The 20,668-nt window shown below is 44.0% G+C and overlaps 1 protein-coding gene across 1 annotated transcript; it reads right to left on the bottom strand.

The window, feature by feature from the left end:
* Window positions 1-836: 836 nt before the first annotated feature.
* Window positions 837-16,454, bottom strand: LOC120029706 (alpha-N-acetylgalactosaminide alpha-2,6-sialyltransferase 2-like). The gene is made up of 10 exons (XM_038974971.1): window positions 16,326-16,454; window positions 11,224-11,583; window positions 8,096-8,348; window positions 6,044-6,209; window positions 5,335-5,509; window positions 2,955-3,093; window positions 2,673-2,776; window positions 2,432-2,515; window positions 1,489-1,588; window positions 837-1,156 (listed from the first exon to the last, which is right to left on the bottom strand). Exons 2-10 carry the CDS (start codon window positions 11,436-11,438, stop codon window positions 986-988), a joined length of 1,407 nt encoding a protein of 468 aa, XP_038830899.1. The 5' UTR covers window positions 11,439-11,583; window positions 16,326-16,454; the 3' UTR covers window positions 837-985.
* Window positions 16,455-20,668: the final 4,214 nt, after the last annotated feature.

Genomic DNA, 20,668 nt, shown 5'->3' with positions numbered 1-20,668 from the left:
ATTTTTTATGGAATATCTACATAGGCGTACAGAGGCCTATTATCAGCAATCATCACTCCTGTGTCCCAATGGCACGCTGTGTTAGCTAATCCAAGTTTATCATTTTTAAAAGGCTAATTGATCATTAGAAAACCCTTTTGCAATTATGTTAGCACAGCTGAAAACTGTTGTCCTGATTTAAAGAAGCAATAAACTGGCCTTCTTTAAGACTAGTTGAGTATCTGGAGCATCAGCATTTGTGGGTTCAATTACAGGCTCAAAATGGCCAGAAACAAAGAACTTTCTTCTGAAACTTGTCAGTCTATTCTTGTTCTGCGAAATGAAAGCCATTCTATGTGAGAAACCGCCAAGAAACTGAAGATCTCGTACAACGCTGTGTACTACTCCCTTCACAGAACAGCACAAACTGGCTCTAGCCAGAATAGAAAGAGTGGGAGGCTCCGGTGCACAATTGAGCAAGAGAACAAGTACATTAGAGTGTCTAATTTGAGAAACAGATGCCTCAGAAGTCCTCAACTGGCAGCTTCATTAAATAGTACCCTGCAAAACACCAGTCTCAACGTCAACAGTGAAGAGGCGACTCCGGGATGCTGGCCTTCTAGGCAGAGTTGTAAAGAAAAAGACATATCTCAGACTGGCCAATAAAAATAAAAAAAGATTAAGATGGGCCAAAGAACACAGATACTGAACAGAGGAAGTCTTCCTAGAAGGCCAAACCTGTCAGGTGGGTGGATTGTCTTCGCAGATGAGAAATGCTCACTAACAGGGATGTAAACAAATTTGTGCACAACATTTGAGAGAAATAAGCTTTTTGTGCATATGGAACATTTCTGGGATGTTTTATTTCAGCTTATAAAACCAACACTTAACATGTTGCGTTTATATTTTTTGTTCAGTAATATATATAAATATACAGTTTATGACTATTTTTTTTATCCTACAGGAGGTGGTCGTTGCCATAGCAACCTTGAGTTAGTTCCTGAGTTCACTGGCGCATGTAGAGAGTGATGAGGCCTGCATGGTGGAGCTGTTGCCACAGTGTCATCTCCATCCTCATGTCATGGTTGATGAAGAAACCCACTGGGTGATATTGGCGGTCGAAGTAGTGGTCAGAGTATTTCACATAGTCTGGAGTCATGAAGCCGTACGCACTCACCTGTTTTCAAACACGACAGACAGACAGACAGACAGACAGAGACAGACAGAGACAGAGACAGACAGAGAAACGGGGGGGGGGGGGGGGGGGGGGCAGAGGTCAGTTGCTGAAGTCACAGCGTTTTGTTGTCAAGTGTTCTATGCCTCAAGAACAATGATTACCATATGGGCCTTTGCTTTAGGCAGTGATCTGAGGAGAATGTAGTATTTCTGTTTTACAAGGCTTTTGAAGACTATCAGGGTTAGAGTGAATGCTGTCCAACTGGAAGGCCAGTGCAGTCATGTCCAGAGAGTTATTGTTTAATGGCTAGTCCCTGGTGGGTCGTACCGTACCTGGTCACAGGTGTGTATCGCAGCCAGCAGCATCACAGCACCTGTTGATGGACGGTAGATGTCCTTGTATTTGGTCTGCATGGCATGGGCCCGGAGGAACCTACGACATAAAATACAAAAGAGCATTTAACAATACAGCTGGTCCACACATTTACTTCAAAACAAAACCATTAAAATAGTGTCCAAGAGGATTATCTTCAGGGACAATGAATTTTATCCTTTCCTAAAATGCCCTTGCTGGAGAAAAGGTTGTGGACAGACCAGACCTGGCTGCCACCTTTTCCTTTTTGAGAGGAGAGCTAACCCCACACCACACAGGCCTTATTAGTATGCACCCGAACAGAGTCATGGTATAATAATTACCTTTAAGTGTTTGATGGTGTGGGATGGAGTTCTGGTGACATCACCAGGCGCTAAATGAGTTAATAGACCAATAAGAGAGATCCAAACCTCTCTGCCAATAACAGCTAGTCTTCCGTTTTCCCCCTCCCCACTCAGACCACTCCCAGAGAGTCTTAGCAAAATCCTCGCTTGAGAAATTGTTCTTTGCTAAGAAGCTATTTTTGTTTTCAATGGAGATAAAAATGGGCACTGCCACTCAACCAGGGTTGGGATCAGTTACAATACAATTTTTAAAAAAATCACAGATGTGCACGCACATGTGTCATATATTATTGGAACCTCAACCTCTTCCTCATCAGATGACCTCTAACCATTGTAGGAAGAGTTCTATCATAAAGTGGCTCCCAACCCAAAACAGTTGGACTTCAAAAAGGGGTTTATTTAATACCTTTGTCCAGGTGTGTGTGTGTGAATATATAAAATCAGAGCTCAGCTGTGATTCGGATTAGCCACAACAACTCTCCTAAAGACTGTGCTTTGTACTAAGATAACTCACTTCTCCCCCTTTTTTTTTTTTTTTTTTTTTTTTTTTTTTACACACCTGTTTCTGATGTAGCGTATGAAATCTGGATGGTACATTTTCAACTTTTCTACAGTCACATTTCCTCCAAAGTATGTGGGAGGTCTAAAAAAAGAAAAAGAAAAACAGAAAACAGTATAGAACACACATTAGTAAATAAAGAAGGAATACTTGGGGACATTGAGGGTATTCAATTACGATGCTGTGTGGGGGAATGAAATCAAAACCTCCTCCATGGATATGAAGCCATCCGGTATCTTACGTTTTGCTCCTCTCTGGTCCTCTTTCTACTGGAGTGTGTGTGGCAGCTGCTTTCATCAGCAGATAATCCCGGTCATGGTCTGGCAGGAAGACATAGCGTGTCTCCTACAGGATAAAGATAGAGAATGAGGGGAATACATGATCAGACTATAATTTTTATTTTTTTAAACTGTTAAGAGTTTGTCTGTGAATGAATTAAAGAACGGAGGATGAAGTTTATTCCCAGTGAGTAAATGTGATCGTAAACCACCATCATCATCATCATCATCATGGAAGTGTTCACCTCAGAGAGCGGTGGTCCTCTGTAGCCCACTCCGGCATAGCTCCTCATGGAGTTACGGAGTGTGTTGGTGGAGAACGTGTAGAGGGACGTTCTGGAGCCCACATCCTGCTCAAAGCCTTCAATGACAGCTCCGTTGGTCCTGGAGTCACAACAGAAGCATGGAACAGAACTTTGTCAACAACCAATTTTTTTAAATTAAAGTTGCTGGTTCGAATATCAAGGTGGAGAAAAATAATCTGCCACTGTGCCTTTGAGTAAGGCACTTAACCCAAATTGCTTCAGGGATGCTGGACAATGGTGACCCTGGCCATGACCTCACATCCTGCGGGTGTCTCAGGGGGAGCTGGGATATGGTGACCCTGGCCGTGACCTCACTCCCTGCGGGTGTCTCAGGGGGAGCTGGGATATGGTGACTGTTACGTTCCCCAGTTTCTGTGTTGTAGCTTTTGTATTTTAGTGTGTGCGTTTCAGGAGATGGCTTCCTGGAAGCCTCCCCAACCAGCTGATTGGTCGACTCAATGGCTAATGGATGATTAGAGAGCTGACCCCGCCCCCTCGTCAAGATGCAGCTGTATCCAATTAGACTCCTGAAGCTATATAAAAGCCAGTGTTCTGTTCAGGAGGAGAGAAGATTGAATATTTTGGAGAGATTAGAGAGAGAGAGATTTTTTCTGGAGAATTTGATTGTGATAAAGTGTTGGTTGTTTCTCAGAGATTTGGTATGTACTATGTAAGTTGTTGCTGAGGGAGCTGATTGGTTATGTCTGTTATGTGTTATAGGACGCACTGTTTTGATTATTGAAATTGTTTGTTGTTCTGTTTCATTTGTTCCCAGGGGGGAAGGAGAAGGCACTTTGGGAGTGCTTAGGCAAGAGGCCCGTGGGCATACATATACCCGTAGTATATTCACTGTCTAGGCACACTAGGTAAGACCTGGGCGGACCACCCCCTGTATTTTGGTTAGGGCACCAGGTGGTGCTAAGTTAGGTAAGTAGTGGGTAGGCAGGTTAGATAGGAGAGGGGGAAGCTTTGATATTTACTTTCTTTGCTTTGGTTCCGTCCAGCCCCTTTTCCCCATATTACCGTTTAAGGAAATAAATCCTAGTAAACGGTAAATTCTGACTTTTGTCATCCTTACTCGCACCTACAGTCCATACTTCTTTCATTTCACGGGGAGTTGAGTTGTAGCAGGGTGTTGCGTTCCCTCTTCTCAGAGGCGTGCGTAACAGTGACCCTGGCCGTGACCTCACTCCCTGCGGGTGTCTCAGCGGGAGTTGGGATATGGTGACCCTGGCCGTGACCTCACACCCTACTGGTGTCTCAGGGGGGAGCTGGGATATGGTGACCCTGGCCGTGACCTCACACCCTACTGGTGTCTCAGGGGGGAGCTGGGATATGGTGACCCTGGCCGTGACCTCACACCCTACTGGTGTCTCAGGGGGAGCTGGGATATGGTGACCCTGGCCGTGACCTCCCACCCTGCGGGTGTCTCAGGGGGAGCTGGGATATGGTGACCCTGGCCGTGACCTCACACCCTACTGGTGTCTCAGGGGGAGCTGGGATATGGTGACCCTGGCCGTGACCTCACACCCTGCGGGTGTCTCAGGGGGAGCTGGGATATGGTGACCCTGGCCGTGACCTCACACCCTGCGGGTGTCTCAGGGGGAGCTGGGATATGGTGACCCTGGCCGTGACCTCACACCCTGCGGGTGTCTCAGGGGGAGCTAGGATATGGTGACCCTGGCCGTGACCTCACACCCTACTGGTGTCTCAGGGGGAGCTGGGATATGGTGACCCTGGCCGTGACCTCCCACCCTGCGGGTGTCTCAGGGGGAGCTGGGATATGGTGACCCTGGCCGTGACCTCCCACCCTGCGGGTGTCTCAGGGGGAGCTAGGATATGCAAAGAAAATACATTTCTATTACATAGTCCCTTGTGACAGAGCTCTTAAAAGAAAAGGGCGGACAAAAAAAGCGAGAATGGACTCTACCTACGTGTCTTTAGCCTCCTGTTTTACCAAACTACATGTCAATATAAGCACCTCCCAAATGATTATCTTTATACATGAACACTGTCAATGATGAACAATTACAACACACAGAAAGGAACACGGTGAACGACAACCACAGCATGAAGGAACATGAACACTGTCAATGACCCCACACTCAGGTAACCACAGAAACCAGATGCATGCTTCATTCAACAGACTCTTGAGGAGCCCTTGAATTGGCTCTCCTGAATGACAAAATGAAACACAGGAAGGACAACTGTATTAACATAATACACATTCCAAGGAACATCTTCCACTTAAGAAGGGCCAACCGCCCACGCAGGCTATTGATGAAGTCAAGACTAAACAAGGTCAAAGACAGCGTCTCACCTGAATACGTAGTCATGCTGGTCGATATCCCGGCCTTTCTTTGAATCCTTCAGGATCCCTCCGTTGCCCACGACAGCACAGCGGACACACCGTGAGCCGTTGCTACGACGATCCCAGTCATCAAACATGTGCCAGTTGGCTGACGTGTTGAGAACAGATAGGGTCGACACCAGAGCTGCAACAACAAATGCATTCCAATGTAATAAAATAACTTGTGAAGACAGCCAACCAAACAGATGATTTCTGCCAGAAATCCTCTGCCTCGTGCACATTTCCAATGGACGACTGCCACACTCAACTGTCAGTGTCTCGTCTCACTAGCTGGGAGGTGTGGGTAAAGTCCACAGGGTAAAAACAGTGGAATGATTCTATCCTTTACTCTTGTAGATGTGAGCTAATAAGAGATTCCCCATGCATCTGTAAAGAAGTGCAGGTGTACTCCATCGACTGACCATAAAGGGTTGTGTGTCGCACCTCTGAAGCCATATAACACCTCTGAAGCCATATAACACCTCTGAAGCCATATAACACCTTTACTGAGATGACCATGGATGATAGGGCACTGGAGTTAGACAGTGGCAGTCAATGATGTAGAACTAAATTGTTTGTCGTCGGCATGTGAAGATGATTTGTCAGCTAATTTCAAACAATATTTGGTATGAAGTAACGCATTGAAACGTTCACGTCAACATGTATTGAAAGTACTTACTGTTAAAGTCGACGTTTGCCCAGCCATGAGTCCCTGGGTACCGTCTGAGGCGCTGGTACTGTTCTGGAGTGGCATGCTTGGCCCACTGGAGCACAGGGATCCTGCCCAGATACCTTACCCCAAAGTCTGTCTGGGGCACCCTGCTACGAATACTGTCTGGACAGTCCTGGATGGAGTAACATTCAGAAAGGTCAACCTCATTTACTATAATTCAATACAATTTCAGAACTCTAAAATACGATTTGGACAACAGTGAAAACAAGTAAAAATGACCCCAGCCATTATCACCTTGGCTGCTGTAGCTTCATTCACCTCAGTCCATCTACAAACACATAGCCTATTAGCTATTAGCCGCTACACATTAACCCACATTAACTCAGCACTGGGTAGACCATGTGATGACGCTACAACATTCTATGGCGATAACACAAAAGAGGGTAGCACAAGAGAACAGATTCTGGGAAACCTGTGATAGGACTTCATATCCTGTCATCGTAACGGTACATGGGTAAAAAACACCAGCACACCTAATGTCCCTATAGAACAATAAGTGACTCAACATCAGCATTATTAAAACTGAATGGTGTAATTTTACCATGCAGACCTGCAGTTACATAAAGGTCATTGTAAAGTGGGTGATTCAAGCACTGGATGCTGATTGGCTGACAGCCGTATACCACGGGTATGATTTTAAAATGTACTGCTCTAATTACATTGGTTACCAGCTTATAATAGCAATAAGTCACCTCGGGGGGTTTGTGGCATATTGCCAATATACAATGGCTAAGGGCTGTGTCCAGGCACTCTGCGTTGCGCCTAAGAACCTCCCTTATCCCTTGGGCTTTACTGCTTAAATTATATATAACTGGGCTGATTTCCACACAACATAATATGGACATGGCTTAAGAAGTATTTTATTTTTTTATTAAAAAAAGGTTCCGAACCTCGGTGTCCCCTCATAGCTACGGTCTTGTATCAAACGAGGCCATTTATGTCTTCATCGTCAGGGTAACCACTAACAGTTCGAGGAACACTGAATCATAGAAAGTCAACGATGGAGATAAGCAGACAAAGGGTTTGATGGGAGTTGTGCATACCACTCGACTAAACAAAAAAGTAGAGATAAAGAGATTGGAGATTGCTTTGAACCGTATGGTATTCCTTTACCACCCACATGTCTGGATCAAATAGGCCTAAACACATATGCTTCACATCTTATCTGTCTTATGAAAGATATCAAGACGAAACAGTCCACATGAGTGAGAAACCACCACATGGAGCGGAGAGTTCTCTGTTGTGGTCGACCGTATTTAGTCTATATTATAGGAGAAATAGGAAGCGGACTTCGTTTAAACTGAAGTGACTGTTTTGCAAATGAACCTCAGCAATTGTTCATATGAAATGTGCAAATGTTCTTTCCTTGTCTTGGTTGACCATGTGATGACGCTAGAACAGTCTTCTATTGTGATGACACAAGGAAGGTAGAACAAGAGAACACAGTCTGGGAAACATGTAATATATTTGCGCCCAAAGAAAACACCAGCCTGTTTTCCCTGGCTTTCATTCAACTAGACATCCCACACACACCAGCCAACATCATTACAGAACATGAAATCCTTAACATCTGCGTGATTAAAACTGAACTAGTGGTGTAATTTTATCATGCTGACCTGCAGTTAAATAAAAAGGTAATTATAGAACACTGGGCTTATTTACACATAATGTAATATGGAGATTGCTTAAGATGGCCCAGAGCTTATCAAATTGCTGTATGAATTACACTTTGATGACCTTTTGGGTTGTGTAATCTGGTGGTTAACTAGAGTATCACCCATGTCATCTGACTGAGAGTTAACAGATATCCACTGTCCTTATTTTATAGCAAAGTGGGGCATTATTTTAAGTGCTTCCATGCTTCATGTGTCTGAAAGTACAATCAGTCAGCATTGACTGCAAGGAGACCACAGGCCTTCTAAGGTCTCTGAAGTAGACAGCGATCACACAAACAGATCAAGTAGCAGGAACAGCTCAGAAAAAGGAACTTCAACTCACTGTTTGAGGTGGGGCATCTTCACTGTAGTAGCTGTCGCCAATGAAGGGTGGCTCTGTTGGTTTGGTGGACTTAAGGAGAGTAGCTTTAAGATCAGAGCCCTTGGTAGTCCTGGCTCCAGGTTCTGTTGACGGTCTGATTCTGGCAGGGGATGTGGACTGCACCTTTAAACTTAAAGGTGTTGGTGGTGTGCTCCTGGTGTGCTGCTCATCACTACTATCTAACAGCGTATTGCCAACAAGAGGGTCATGTAACCTGGCAAGAGACAAAACACACACCTTATAGCTGAAACTGGTGTCACCTTAACTGTCCTGGGTAATGTCAAATGTCGTTGTCTTCAGTTCAGGGTCATAATATCCTGCTACCCAATTGTGGAAAAACTCACATCTTCCTCTAACACAAACAAAAGTTCCTCAGTAACAGCTGAAATATGTTGATTCTGTATCTGACTCGGCAGAAACAGCACACGCTCTGTCAACTGTGGTCATGTGACCCTAATTGAGCAGAGAAGCTGAACCTAAAATGGCTTTCTAAACATTATCTAGGGTTGAGCCTAGTCATTATAAAGTGTTGTCAGATTTCACCACTATTGAAATTTGTTTTACACAAACCTACAACTTTTCTTCCAGGCTAATTTGTGATTGAGTCTGGATTATGGCTGACTTCAACTGGTCGATAGGCTTTGGTCGACCAATATTTTTGGTTGTTGTCGGGGACAGCCCTAGTCTTGATTTATTCTGAGTAAAACAGTACGGAGAAGTGGTATGCTATTCAATGTGTCAACGGTAGAGCTGCATCGTGTTTGGTAGGGAAAGACAACAATCGTCTGTCTCATAACCGGACCTGTATCCTCCACATTGATGTTGGCCAAGTGCACTTATATTAAATAAAAAATAAGGCCTGATTGTGTCCGGATGTATTTTCAGTACAACAAAATGCCAAAGATCTCTACAGAGTAATATTGTCCCAATGCATTGAGTCATATCTGGACCTGTATCCTCCAGTCATTTAATGAAAGACAAAGGTCATCAACTCAAAATGGGATTAGGGCGTAACCGATACCTGTGATGATCTGAGATCATAAAAAGTGATTGTCACCACCAGGAAATAGAACTGAAGGACTGATGCATCATGGACTATCCATTCTCTCATAAGAGGCTCTCGAGCAGACAAAAGAAAAACCGATGGATGATGCAAAATATTCCCCCCTTTTCCACAGAAATGCTCATGTTTTTGTCATGCAATAGCAGAATTCCCCTTCTCCATAAACTGTTCATTCATCATTCCCCCGGTCTGTCTAAATACAGTGATCTCCATTTGTGTTAATAGATGGTGACGCCAACGCAAAAATGCATTTGGAGAGACAGTTTGGAACAAAAAGGAGTGGCAGAACAGGCCGATTTCGACTAACTGGCATTCAGATAAAAGCACTGCTTAGGTGAAACCCAAGGGCTACGGCAAGCAGGCAGGCAGGCAGGCAGGCCATCAAAATGACAGACCTGCTGAACCTTGACCCACTCAAACGTATGATTTAGTCTCCAAATTAGACCTCTCACAGCGAGAGAAAGACAGCCGTTTCCACTACTCTGACATTACTACCAGGCTGACATTTCACATGTAACCCCATTCTGTTGTTCTCCATTTGTTTTAATGTTAGCCCAGCTGCTTCCTGTGTGTGGCTACATTGTGAAAACCACAATGATATGACTTGCAGGAAGACAGTAAGTGTTTGATAAAAAAATCCCATGGTTTAAGTCTCCATGATCTCAGGCAGGTGAACCATGTCCCTCTGTACGGCAAGTCATTTGGCAAACCGAGCGTCCAGGAGGATTTTCAATAAATAAAATAAAAAAGTAGACAGAATAGACGTTGCATGCAGTTCATACATTAATTCCACTAGTTCATACATTAATTCCACTAGTTCATACATTAATTCCACTAGTTCATACATTAATTCCACTAGGTCAGCTTTTTAATCAATTAAAATCCCTCCGAATCTTTGCTTTTGAATTACACAATACACTAATCATTTAACATTCCCAGGCAGTAGCTAGGTTTCCATCCAATTGGCGACCGATTTTTATTTAATTATTATTATTTATTTAACTAGGCAGGCCAATTAAGAACAAATTCTTATTTACAATGACAGCCTGCTGGGGAACAGTGGGTTAACTGCCTTGTTCAGGGGCAAAACAACAGATTTTTAACTTGTCAGCTCGGGGATTTGATCTAGCAACCTTTCGGTTACTGGCCCAACGCTCTAACCATTAGGCTACCTGCCGCCCCATATTAAAGCGAATATTCTATAAAAAATCTAAAGTTCAATGTGTTTCCATGGCATTTCAACTCTGCCAATAGTTGTCACAAAAACTGTTGGGTTAAATAGCAAATGTGCCTACTCTGGTCTTGACAAGTGTGCTTTGGTCAACAGCTGGCAGGTAGGCTGTGCGAGTAGGCTGTGTGGGGTATTTGTATTTATTATGGATCCCCATTAGCTGCTGCCAAAGCAGCAGCTACTCTTCTTGGGGTCCAGCAAAAATAAGGCAGTTTATACAATTTTAAAACATTACAATACATTCACAACAAACACACAATGTGCACTCAGGCCCCTAGTCTACATGAGATTATTATGGATAAGTGCGAGACTATTTAAAAATGTGTCAAACGGCAGTCAAGCATTGATCATCATGTCACTAGAAAAAGGCCTTTGATATTAATTGGAAAAGGAGCATCAAGATGGAGTACTTTCACCACCCTGTGAAGCTCATCATAAACTATTGAATCTGTAGCCTACTAAACTGCATGGCTTCCCCAAGTTTACTTCCATATGATGGTTCTTATATTAATATTTGCATATAAAAAGGGCGTTTCTGCCACCATTTCTCGCATAATACATTTTTTATTTTTTTATATTTTTTTTACAGACACAAAAAGTTTGCACCATGTCAAACGAACAAATTTACAAAATTATACTGAAACTTTGCCGTTTCCGTCACAGCTGTCGGGATATTATTTATACGGTTTAACTTTATTCACATAAACTATGAATGGAAACTATGAATGGAAACATTGTTAGAAGTGTTAAGTTTTCCACCAGGAGTTTTAGATTGTGGCATCATTGTTTGTTTACCTGTTGGGTTCCTGTGTGTACCAGATGCCAGGGAATTGTGCCAGGTTCAGGTTGTCCATGCGCCAGGGGATCTCAAGGTTCAGACAGATGATGTAGATGACTGGCAGGAAGCTGACACACAGGAAGCACAGCCCTAGCCTCCTCTGGAGCCCCATGCCCATCATCGTGGCCCTGAGCCTGAGCAGCCGACTGTGTGTGTGCCCTATACCCTCCATGGAGGAGGAATGTGGGGAGTCACCGATGTCCTGAGGAGGATGTTCGGGTTTTCAGGGGAGCAACGAGGAAAGAGACAAGGGCCGAGTTGACTGTAAAATGAGTCCAAGGAGGTGCACACTACTCTGGGGACTCTCTTACCACAGTCTGGAGAGAGAGAGAGAGGAGAAACAGGGGAGACGGACAGAGATAAAATGGAGAGAGCAAACTTTACCTCACCATGTCAACAGAGCTGCTCCCAATAATCCCTTTTTAATTAAACCTCTGACCACAAAATACAGGATTTCTGTATTCTTTCAGATCCCTCTATTTTAGGGGCAGATGGGTATTTACTTTGGACTGTTTATTGCCACTGATGGCTCATGGTACAGGAACTCCCTCTGACCAGGTGAAGCCTTCATCCTTCCAGAACAACACAGTGATGGCAGAGTAACTGTCAAATGTACCATCTCTGACAACCCTGCTCAACCCTACGAACCCTGCTCAACCTGTTTAACCCTGCTAACCCCGCTCACCCCTGCTCAACCTGTTTAACCCTACTAACCCTGCTCACCCCTACTAACCCTGCTCACCCCTACTAACCCTGCTCAACCTGTTTAACCCTGCTCACTCCTACGAACCCTGCTCAACCTGTTTAACCCTGCTCACCCCTACTAACCCTGTTCACCCCTACTAACCCTGTTCACCCCTACTAACCCTGTTCACCCCTACTAACCCTGTTCACCCCTACTAACCCTGTTCACCCCTACGAACCCTGCTCAACCCTACGAACCCTGCTCAACCCTACGAACCCTGCTCACCCCTACGAACCCTGCTCAACCCTACTCAACCTGTTTAACCCCGCTCACCCCTACTAACCCCGCTCACCCCTGCTCAACCCTACTAACCCCGCTCACCCCTGCTCAACCCTACTAACCCCGCTCACCCCTGCTCAACCCTACTAACCCCGCTCACCCCTGCTCAACCCTACTAACCCCGCTCACCCCTGCTCAACCTGTTCAACCCCGCTCACCCCTGCTCAACCCCGCTCACCCCTGCTCAACCCCGCTCACCCCTGCTCAACCGGTTTAACCCTGCTCACCCCTGTTCAACCCCGCTCACCCCTGCTCAACCTGTTCAACCCCGCTCACCCCTGTTCAACCCCGTTCACCCCTGTTCAACCCCGCTCACCCCTGTTCAACCTGTTTAACCCTGCTCACCCCTGTTCAACCCCGCTCACCCCTGTTCAACCCCGCTCACCCCTGCTCAACCCCGCTCACCCCTGTTCAACCTGTTTAACCCTGCTCACCCCTGTTCAACCCCGCTCACCCCTACTAACCCTGTTCAACCCTACTAACCCCTACTAACCCGCTCACCCCTGCTCAACCCTACTAACCCCGCTCACCCCTGCTCAACCCTACTAACCCCGCTCACCCCTGCTCAACCCTACTAACCCCGCTCACCCTGTTCAACCCCGCTCACCCCTGCTCAACCCCGCTCACCCCTGCTCAACCCCGCTCACCCCTGCTCAACCGGTTTAACCCTGCTCACCCCTGTTCAACCCCGCTCACCCCTGCTCAACCTGTTCAACCCCGCTCACCCCTGTTCAACCCCGTTCACCCCTGTTCAACCCCGCTCACCCCTGTTCAACCCCGCTCACCCCTGCTCAACCGGTTTAACCCTGCTCACCCCTGTTCAACCCCGCTCACCCCTGCTCAACCTGTTCAACCCCGCTCACCCCTGTTCAACCCCGTTCACCCCTGTTCAACCCCGCTCACCCCTGTTCAACCCCGCTCACCCCTGTTCAACCTGTTTAACCCTGCTCACCCCTGTTCAACCCCGCTCACCCCTGCTCAACCCCGCTCACCCCTGTTCAACCTGTTTAACCCTGCTCACCCCTGTTCAACCCCGCTCACCCCTACTAACCCTGTTCAACCCTACTAACCTCGCTCACCCCTACTAGTGGGTAGTCAAATCTAATGTTATTGGTCACAGACAACACATTTACCAGATGTTATTGCAGGTGTAGCGAAATGCTTGTGTTCCTAGCTCCAACAGTACAGTAATATCTAACAGTTCACAAATCTAAAAAGTTAAATAATGGAATATATAAATAATAGGACAAGCAATGTCAGAGTGGCACTGACTAGAATACAGTAGAATACAGTATATACATAAGATGAGTAAAGTAGTAAGTAAATATTATTAAAGTGACCAGTGTTCCATTATTAAAGTGACCAGGGATTCCATGTCTATGTACATAGGGCAGCAGCCTCTAAGGTGCAGGGTTGAGTAATCGGGTGGTAGCCGGCTGGTGATGGTTATTTAACAGTGATGACCTTTAGATAGAAGCTGTTTTTCAGTGTCACGGTCCCAGCTTTGATGCACCTGTAATGACCTCGCCTTCTGGATGATAACTGGGTGAACAGGCCGTGGCTCAGGTGGTTGATGTCCTTGATTATCATTTTAGCCTTCCTATGACATTGGGTGCTGTAGGTGTCCGGGAGGGCAGGCAGTGTGCCCCCGGTGATGAGTTGGGCAGACCGCACCACCCTCGAGAGAGCCCTGCAGTTGCGGGAGGTACAGTTGCCGTACCAGTCGGTGATAGAGCCCGACAGGATGCTCTCAATTTTACATATTAAAGTTTGTGAGGCTCGTAGGGGCCAAGCCGAATTTCTTCAGCCTCATGTCTGTGTGGGATGACAATTTCAGAATGTCAGTGATGTGTATGCTGAGGAACTTGAAGTTTTCCACCTTCTCCACTGCTGTCCCGTCGATGTGGATAGGGGTGTGCACCATCTGCTGTTTCCTGAAGTCCACGATCAGCACCTTTGTTTTGTTGACGTTGAGGGAGAGGTTATTTTCCTGGCACAAGTAATGGCAACACCAGGAAACCAGAATCACATCACTACTCTGAAGAAATGTCTCTGTCCCAAGTGGCTCTGGTCAAAGGCAGTGGACTATACAGAATAAAAATTAAAATAACATTTTTTAAAAAAGGGCTTTTGGGGTGCAATCAATGTATTCTTCACATGCTCCTCCCCCTGGCTGTGACGAACGTTTTAAATGTACTCTACCAGTTCCTCTGGTAGAGTACTCCCATTAGCACCTGTATGAGACCACACACTTCTATACCTCATCTGTCACTTCCCTCTGACTACAATGACATGGTAAACACAGTGCTGGGCAGAAAAAAATGGTTCTGATTGGATTTACATGAGTGAAATGCATACTCTTTAACAACAGATTAAACTTGTCTGTTTACCCTAGCCTTGGATGTGGAGTGGCCAAACCCACATTCCTGCTTCATGTAGGAGTGCAGCTATTAGCATACCGTAACATTTAGACTAACAAAATAAAGACAGCAATACAAACTATACAGGAGCTTCTCATCTAAAACCATACCGCACATAGTGTTGCACACTTGATCAATGCTACGATTCAAAAGGGTGTGGATATTATAAAAGCCTTTACATTTTCAAATTGAGCTAACAGAGCAAAAAATAAAATAAATACTGTCTACTGGTACTAAGGTCATTCTTGCAGGGGCATGTGATGTGGGAGAGCCATTGTCTTTACGCTGTACCACTCAGAGAGGGGTATGTAGGGTACAGTAGATGACTCACACACTACCTCCAGAGTTAGTGTGGCAGCATCGAGAATGATAGAGAACTTTAGTGGCCCAAAGTCTGTATTAGCACGGGCAGCACCATTGAGGGCTTCCCCCATTTTAATGTAGTCAACTGAGTGGGACTTCCAATTCATTGGCTGATCCCTCCTGGTGACCCTGTTGCAGTCATGTCCAACCAGGTCACCAGGAGGGATCAGACAATTGTGAAGAAAATTGACTACTTTAAAAATGGAGGTAGCCTCAATGGCACTACCCATTCTGTCACATACCCTAGAATGGCACAGATACAAAAGGTTGAGTCTGTGTGTGGGAGACATCTGTTAAGGTCATTTCTCCATGTTACAGTGCTTGTTTACGGAAATCAGACAGGCGACCACCTCCGGAGGTAGTGTGGGAGACATCTACACCCTGGAGTTAGCGTGCTAGAATGCTCCGGACACCTGTGTACAAGCTTTACTGAGGAAGTGTAGTTTGGTTAGATGGCAGCATCCATGGCTGTATGGCTGTGTAACTGGTACATTCTCTCTAGCTGATGAAAGATTTTTTTTAAACGGCCATATATTTCCAAGCCCATAATCGCATGCGGTGATTATCAACGTTAAAACACAGCGTCGAGATTGTAGTTCACATGAGCCAGTCGTTGGGCAAGGCTAATGGATGAAAACTGTAGGAAGAAGGAAGAATGCAGAGAGCTATCCTGGACCTAGTTTGTGTTGTCAAAGTAGTGTAGAGTAAATCTTTGAAACATACCAAAAAAGGTAATGAATACATCAGTAAACATTTATCAAACTACTGTAAGACAGATGTCATAAAAATGTCACTGATTTACTTTTCCTTCAGTGTTTGTTTGAAGATAGATGACCAGGGGAATGGAAGGAAAACCTAGATCCTCAGATTAGCCCTGTTCAACACATCTGTGGAAACTTTGACATTTGGTGGAGAATAGAGACAGCAAAAATTTTACCTTAAAAGGTCTTAAAATGTATTTTATAACCTTGGCTGTGCCTTTAGTTCCTTTAAGTTTAATAATGATGATGATAATAAAATACTTTCCCTCTTGATTTAATTCCTGTTTTTTTGGTTCTGCTAAAAATCTGAATGAATCCTAAGTAGAAAGCTGTAAACTTTATGGTATTTGTTCAAGTTTATATTTTGCACCGATTACCATGATCACCCTCAGAGAAACAGCAAGTCCCTACTCTCAGATCTCTCCTCCCTTCTCACAACACAAAGCTAAACATAGAAAATAAAAAGTTAAAATGTCCCCATATCCACTTACCTGTGACGAGTCTTCTTTAGTGACAGTTATCTGTCTGCATAGTAGGAGAGTAGCGACAGTAGAAAGTCATCTAAACCAGAAGAACTATTTGACTAATAGACCGGAGCGCCGGCACAGCACAACACAGCATGGGCGGGACTATTGTGAAATGAGCAACAGATGCTGGCAATTGGGAGAGAGGGAACATTTACTACGGGGTGTAATCATTAGTCCAAACAGTTTTGTTTTGCAACGAAAACTTGCGTTTCTATTTGACAAATTCAGCTAGGTCCAGCCCCATTTCGTTCTGTTTAGTTCCTAGTGAATACACCCCAGACTACAATAAAGTCCGACGTGAGACGACAGCGTTAGAGGAATAGCGTTGCTATGGTCACAATGGCTGTGTTCACACAGGCAGACCAATTCTGATATTTTTTCCACAAAAAATAAACTGCCCCCTCAGATTTGTCCATTTAAAAAAAAAATACAAATACAATTTATACCTTTGTTTTTGTTTTTCTGTAGTACTACTAGCCACAGAGCATTTTTGTGGAGTTGGCTTTAGATAGCCCAGATAGGTTCCCATTCTCATAACAAGCTACCAAGAGCCATTTCAGGCTATCAATCAAGTTAGAGTAGCTAGCTTGTCTAAAGCCTTGTTCACATTGACAGTTTGAAGTGACTCAAAGCAATTTGTTTTGCATATCCGATTCATATCTGTTCTCTTTCCTGCAGTCTAACCAGCCAAAATGCACATGGAATCTGATATTTCAAGACAGCTTTGTAGGTTGTTTGACGTCAGATAGAAATGTGATTCCTGGCCATGAGACTTCTCTGAACGGTAAAATCTGATTTATTTGCACTCAAGTAGTTTTTAGACTGTTATTTGGCATAACTTGTTGCTTGCTAGCTACTCTGTTAACAGTTTGACAAGAACAAGTGGTAGCTAACTAGCGTGTTAATTGTGTTTAAGATGGCGACGGAGAACATGGCTGACATTTGACATTCTCCCAAACAATTGTGCAATTTTGTTATTTTTTTGCATTTTGTGTAACTTGTTTTTTACCATATTGTGTACATAATGTTGCTGCTACCGTCTCTTATGACCAAAAATAACTTCTGGACATCAGGACAGCGATTACTCACCGCGGACTGGAATAAACGTTTTCCTTTAAAGAGTTTGACGAGAAGGATATCTTGCTTTCACTGAAACAGGCCCAGATCCACGCCATTTGCGTGAAGAAAAGACACCGGAAAAGGGGCCGCAGATCGGGCAGCCTTCTGAGAATCCAGAGGCTAGCGAGTAAAATCCCACTGCCATCCGTTCTTCTTGCTAACGTGCAATCATTGGAAAATAAAATGGATGACCTACGATTAAGATTATCATACCAACGGGACATTAAAAACTGTAACATCTTATGTTTCACCGAGACGTGGCTGAACGACGAAATGGACAATATAAAGCTAGCGGGAAGGCAGCTAAGCAAGGAAGAAGCCACTACTACAAAACCGCCATAAAAAGCCAGAGTACGGTTTGCAACTGTACATGGGGACAAAGATCATACTTTTTGGAGAAATGTCCTCTGGTCTGATGAAACAAAAACAGAACTGTTTGGCCATAATGACCGTTGTTATGTTTGGAGGAAAAAGGGGGAGGCTTGCAAGCCGAAGAGCACCATCCCAACCGTGAAGCACGGGGGTGGCAGCATCATGTTGTGGGGGTGCTTTGCTGCAAGAGGGACTGGTGCACTTCACAAAATAGATGGCATCATGAGGGAGGGAAATTATGTGGATATATTGAAGCAACATCTCAAGACATCAGTCAGGAAGTTAAAGCTTGGTCGCAAATGGGTCTTCCAAATGGACAATGACCCCAAGCATACTTCCAAAGTTGTGGCAAAATGGCTTAAGGATGACAAAGTCAAGGTATTGGAGAGGCCATCACAAAGCCCTGACCTCAATCCTTTTGACAATTTGTGGGCAGAACTGAAAAAGTGTGTGCGAGCAAGGAGGCCTACAAACCTGACTCAGTTACACTAGCTCTGTCGGGAGGATTGGGCCAAAATTCACCCAACCTATTGTGGGAAGCTTGTGGAAGGCTACCCTAAACGTTTAACCCAAGTTAAACAATTTAAAGGCAATGCTACCAAATTCTAATTGAGTGTATGTAAACATCTGACCCACTGGGAATGTGATGAAAGAAATAAAGCTGAAATAAATAATTCTCTCTACTATTATTCTAAACATTTCACACACTTAAAATAAAGTGGTGATCCTAACTGCCTTAAGACAGGGAATTTTTACGAGGATTAAATGTCAGGAATTGTGAAAAACTGAGTTTAAATGTATTTGACTAAGGTGTATGTAAACTTCCAACTTCAACTGTACATATCCCAACCAGAAGCCATGGATTACAAGCAAAATCCGCATTGAGCTAAAGGCTAGTGCTGCCGCTTTCAAGGGGTGGGAGACTAATCCGGATGCTTATAAGAAATCCCGCTATGCCCTCAGATGAACCATCAAACAAGCAAAGCGTCAATACAGGATTAAGATTGAATCCTACTACACCGGCTCTGACACTCGGCGGATGTGGCAAGGCTTGAAAACTATTACGGACTACAAAGGGAAACCCAGACACGAGCTGCCCAGTGACGCGAGCCTACCAGACGAGCTAAATGCCTTTTATGCTTGATTCGAGGCAAGCAACACTGAAGCATGCACGAGAGCACCAGCTGTTCTGGATGACTGTGTGATAACACTCTCGGTAGCCGATGTGAACAAAACCTTTAACTTCTTATGGCTGCAAGCCCGACGTCGGTACACTTATGACAACAGCCAGCTCAAAGTGCAGGGCGCGAAATTCAAAAGATATATTTTTTTAAATATTTAACTTTCACACATTAACAAGTCCAATACAGCATATGAAAGGTACACATCTTGTGAATCCAGCCAACATGTCCGATTTTTAAAATGTTTTACAGGGAAGACACAATATGTAAATCTATTAGCTAACCACGTTAGCAAAAGACACCACTTTTTTTACTCCAACAGTTTTTTACTCCATCAGTAGCTATCACAATTTCGACCAAATAAAGATATAAATAGCCACTAACCAAGAAACAACTTCATCAGATGACAGTCTGATAACATATTTATTGTATAGCATATGTTTTGTTAGAAAAATGTGCATATTTCAGGTATAAATCATAGTTTACCATTGCAGCCACCATCACAAATCTCACCAAAGCGACTAGAATAACTACAGAGAGCAACGTGAATTACCTAATTACTCATCATAAAACATTTCTTAAAAATACACAGCGTACAGCAATTGAAAGACACAGATCTTGTGAATCCAGACAATATTTCAGATTTTCTAAGTGTTTTACAGCGAAAACACAATTTAGCGTTATATTAGCTTAGCACATGTGCAAACATCACCCCAGCATTGATTCAAGGCAAAAAGAGCGATAACGTATTCACCACCAAAATATATTAATTTTCACTAACCTTCTCAGAATTCTTCAGATGATCATATTACACAATGCATATAGAGTTTGTTCGAAAATGTGCATATTTAGCGGCACAAATCGTGCTTATACAATGACAATAGTGTCCAAATACTCAAGCAATCTGTCCGGCGCCATCTTGGAAAGACACCTATTCTTATCGAAAACTATTCATAAACTTGACTAAAAAAATACAGGTTGGACAGCAATTGAAAGACAAAGTAGTTCTTAATGCAATCGCTGAATTACATTTTTAAAATTAACGTTACTGCGCAATACAGGGAGCGATAACGCAAGGCTACACTGCAGGAAATGGCGTCTTATGCATTTGACATTTTTCAACAGAACAATGAATTATCAGCATAAATAGTTCTTACTTTTCGATGAACTCTCATCAGAATCTTGGGATAGGTGTCCTTTGTCCAAAAGAATCGTTGCTAGGTTGGAGAACGTCATCTTCCACGTTGCAATTAGCAGTAAACATTAGCTTGAGAGAGAGAGATACCCAACTTCCTACAGCGCCAAGAAAATAAATACCCGAAAATCGCAATATACTGACATAAACTGATATAATTCGGTTCAAAATAACAAGATTATGATGTCTTTAAAGCCTATATCGAATAAAAACAGAGCCGGATATAACTAGAAGCTTAAACGGGAGCTTCTAAAACGACATGCCAAGGTCCTCAGTGCGTCAGCGCGAAGAAGCAAAAGAAGGGACACATCGATTCCAATCAATTTATAGACTTTCTGATCTGCCTAGAGACTCCATTTCAAGGCCCTCTATTCGCTGACACCCAGGGGAAGGCGTATGCAGTGCATCTCAACCAATAGAAGACAGGCAAAGTTATACAC

This window comes from Salvelinus namaycush, chromosome 35 (genome assembly GCF_016432855.1).
Source record: "Salvelinus namaycush isolate Seneca chromosome 35, SaNama_1.0, whole genome shotgun sequence".
Taxonomy (NCBI): domain Eukaryota; kingdom Metazoa; phylum Chordata; class Actinopteri; order Salmoniformes; family Salmonidae; genus Salvelinus; species Salvelinus namaycush.
The sequence above is the reverse complement of the archived record's forward strand: the minus strand, read 5'-3'. Positions and strand labels throughout refer to the sequence as shown.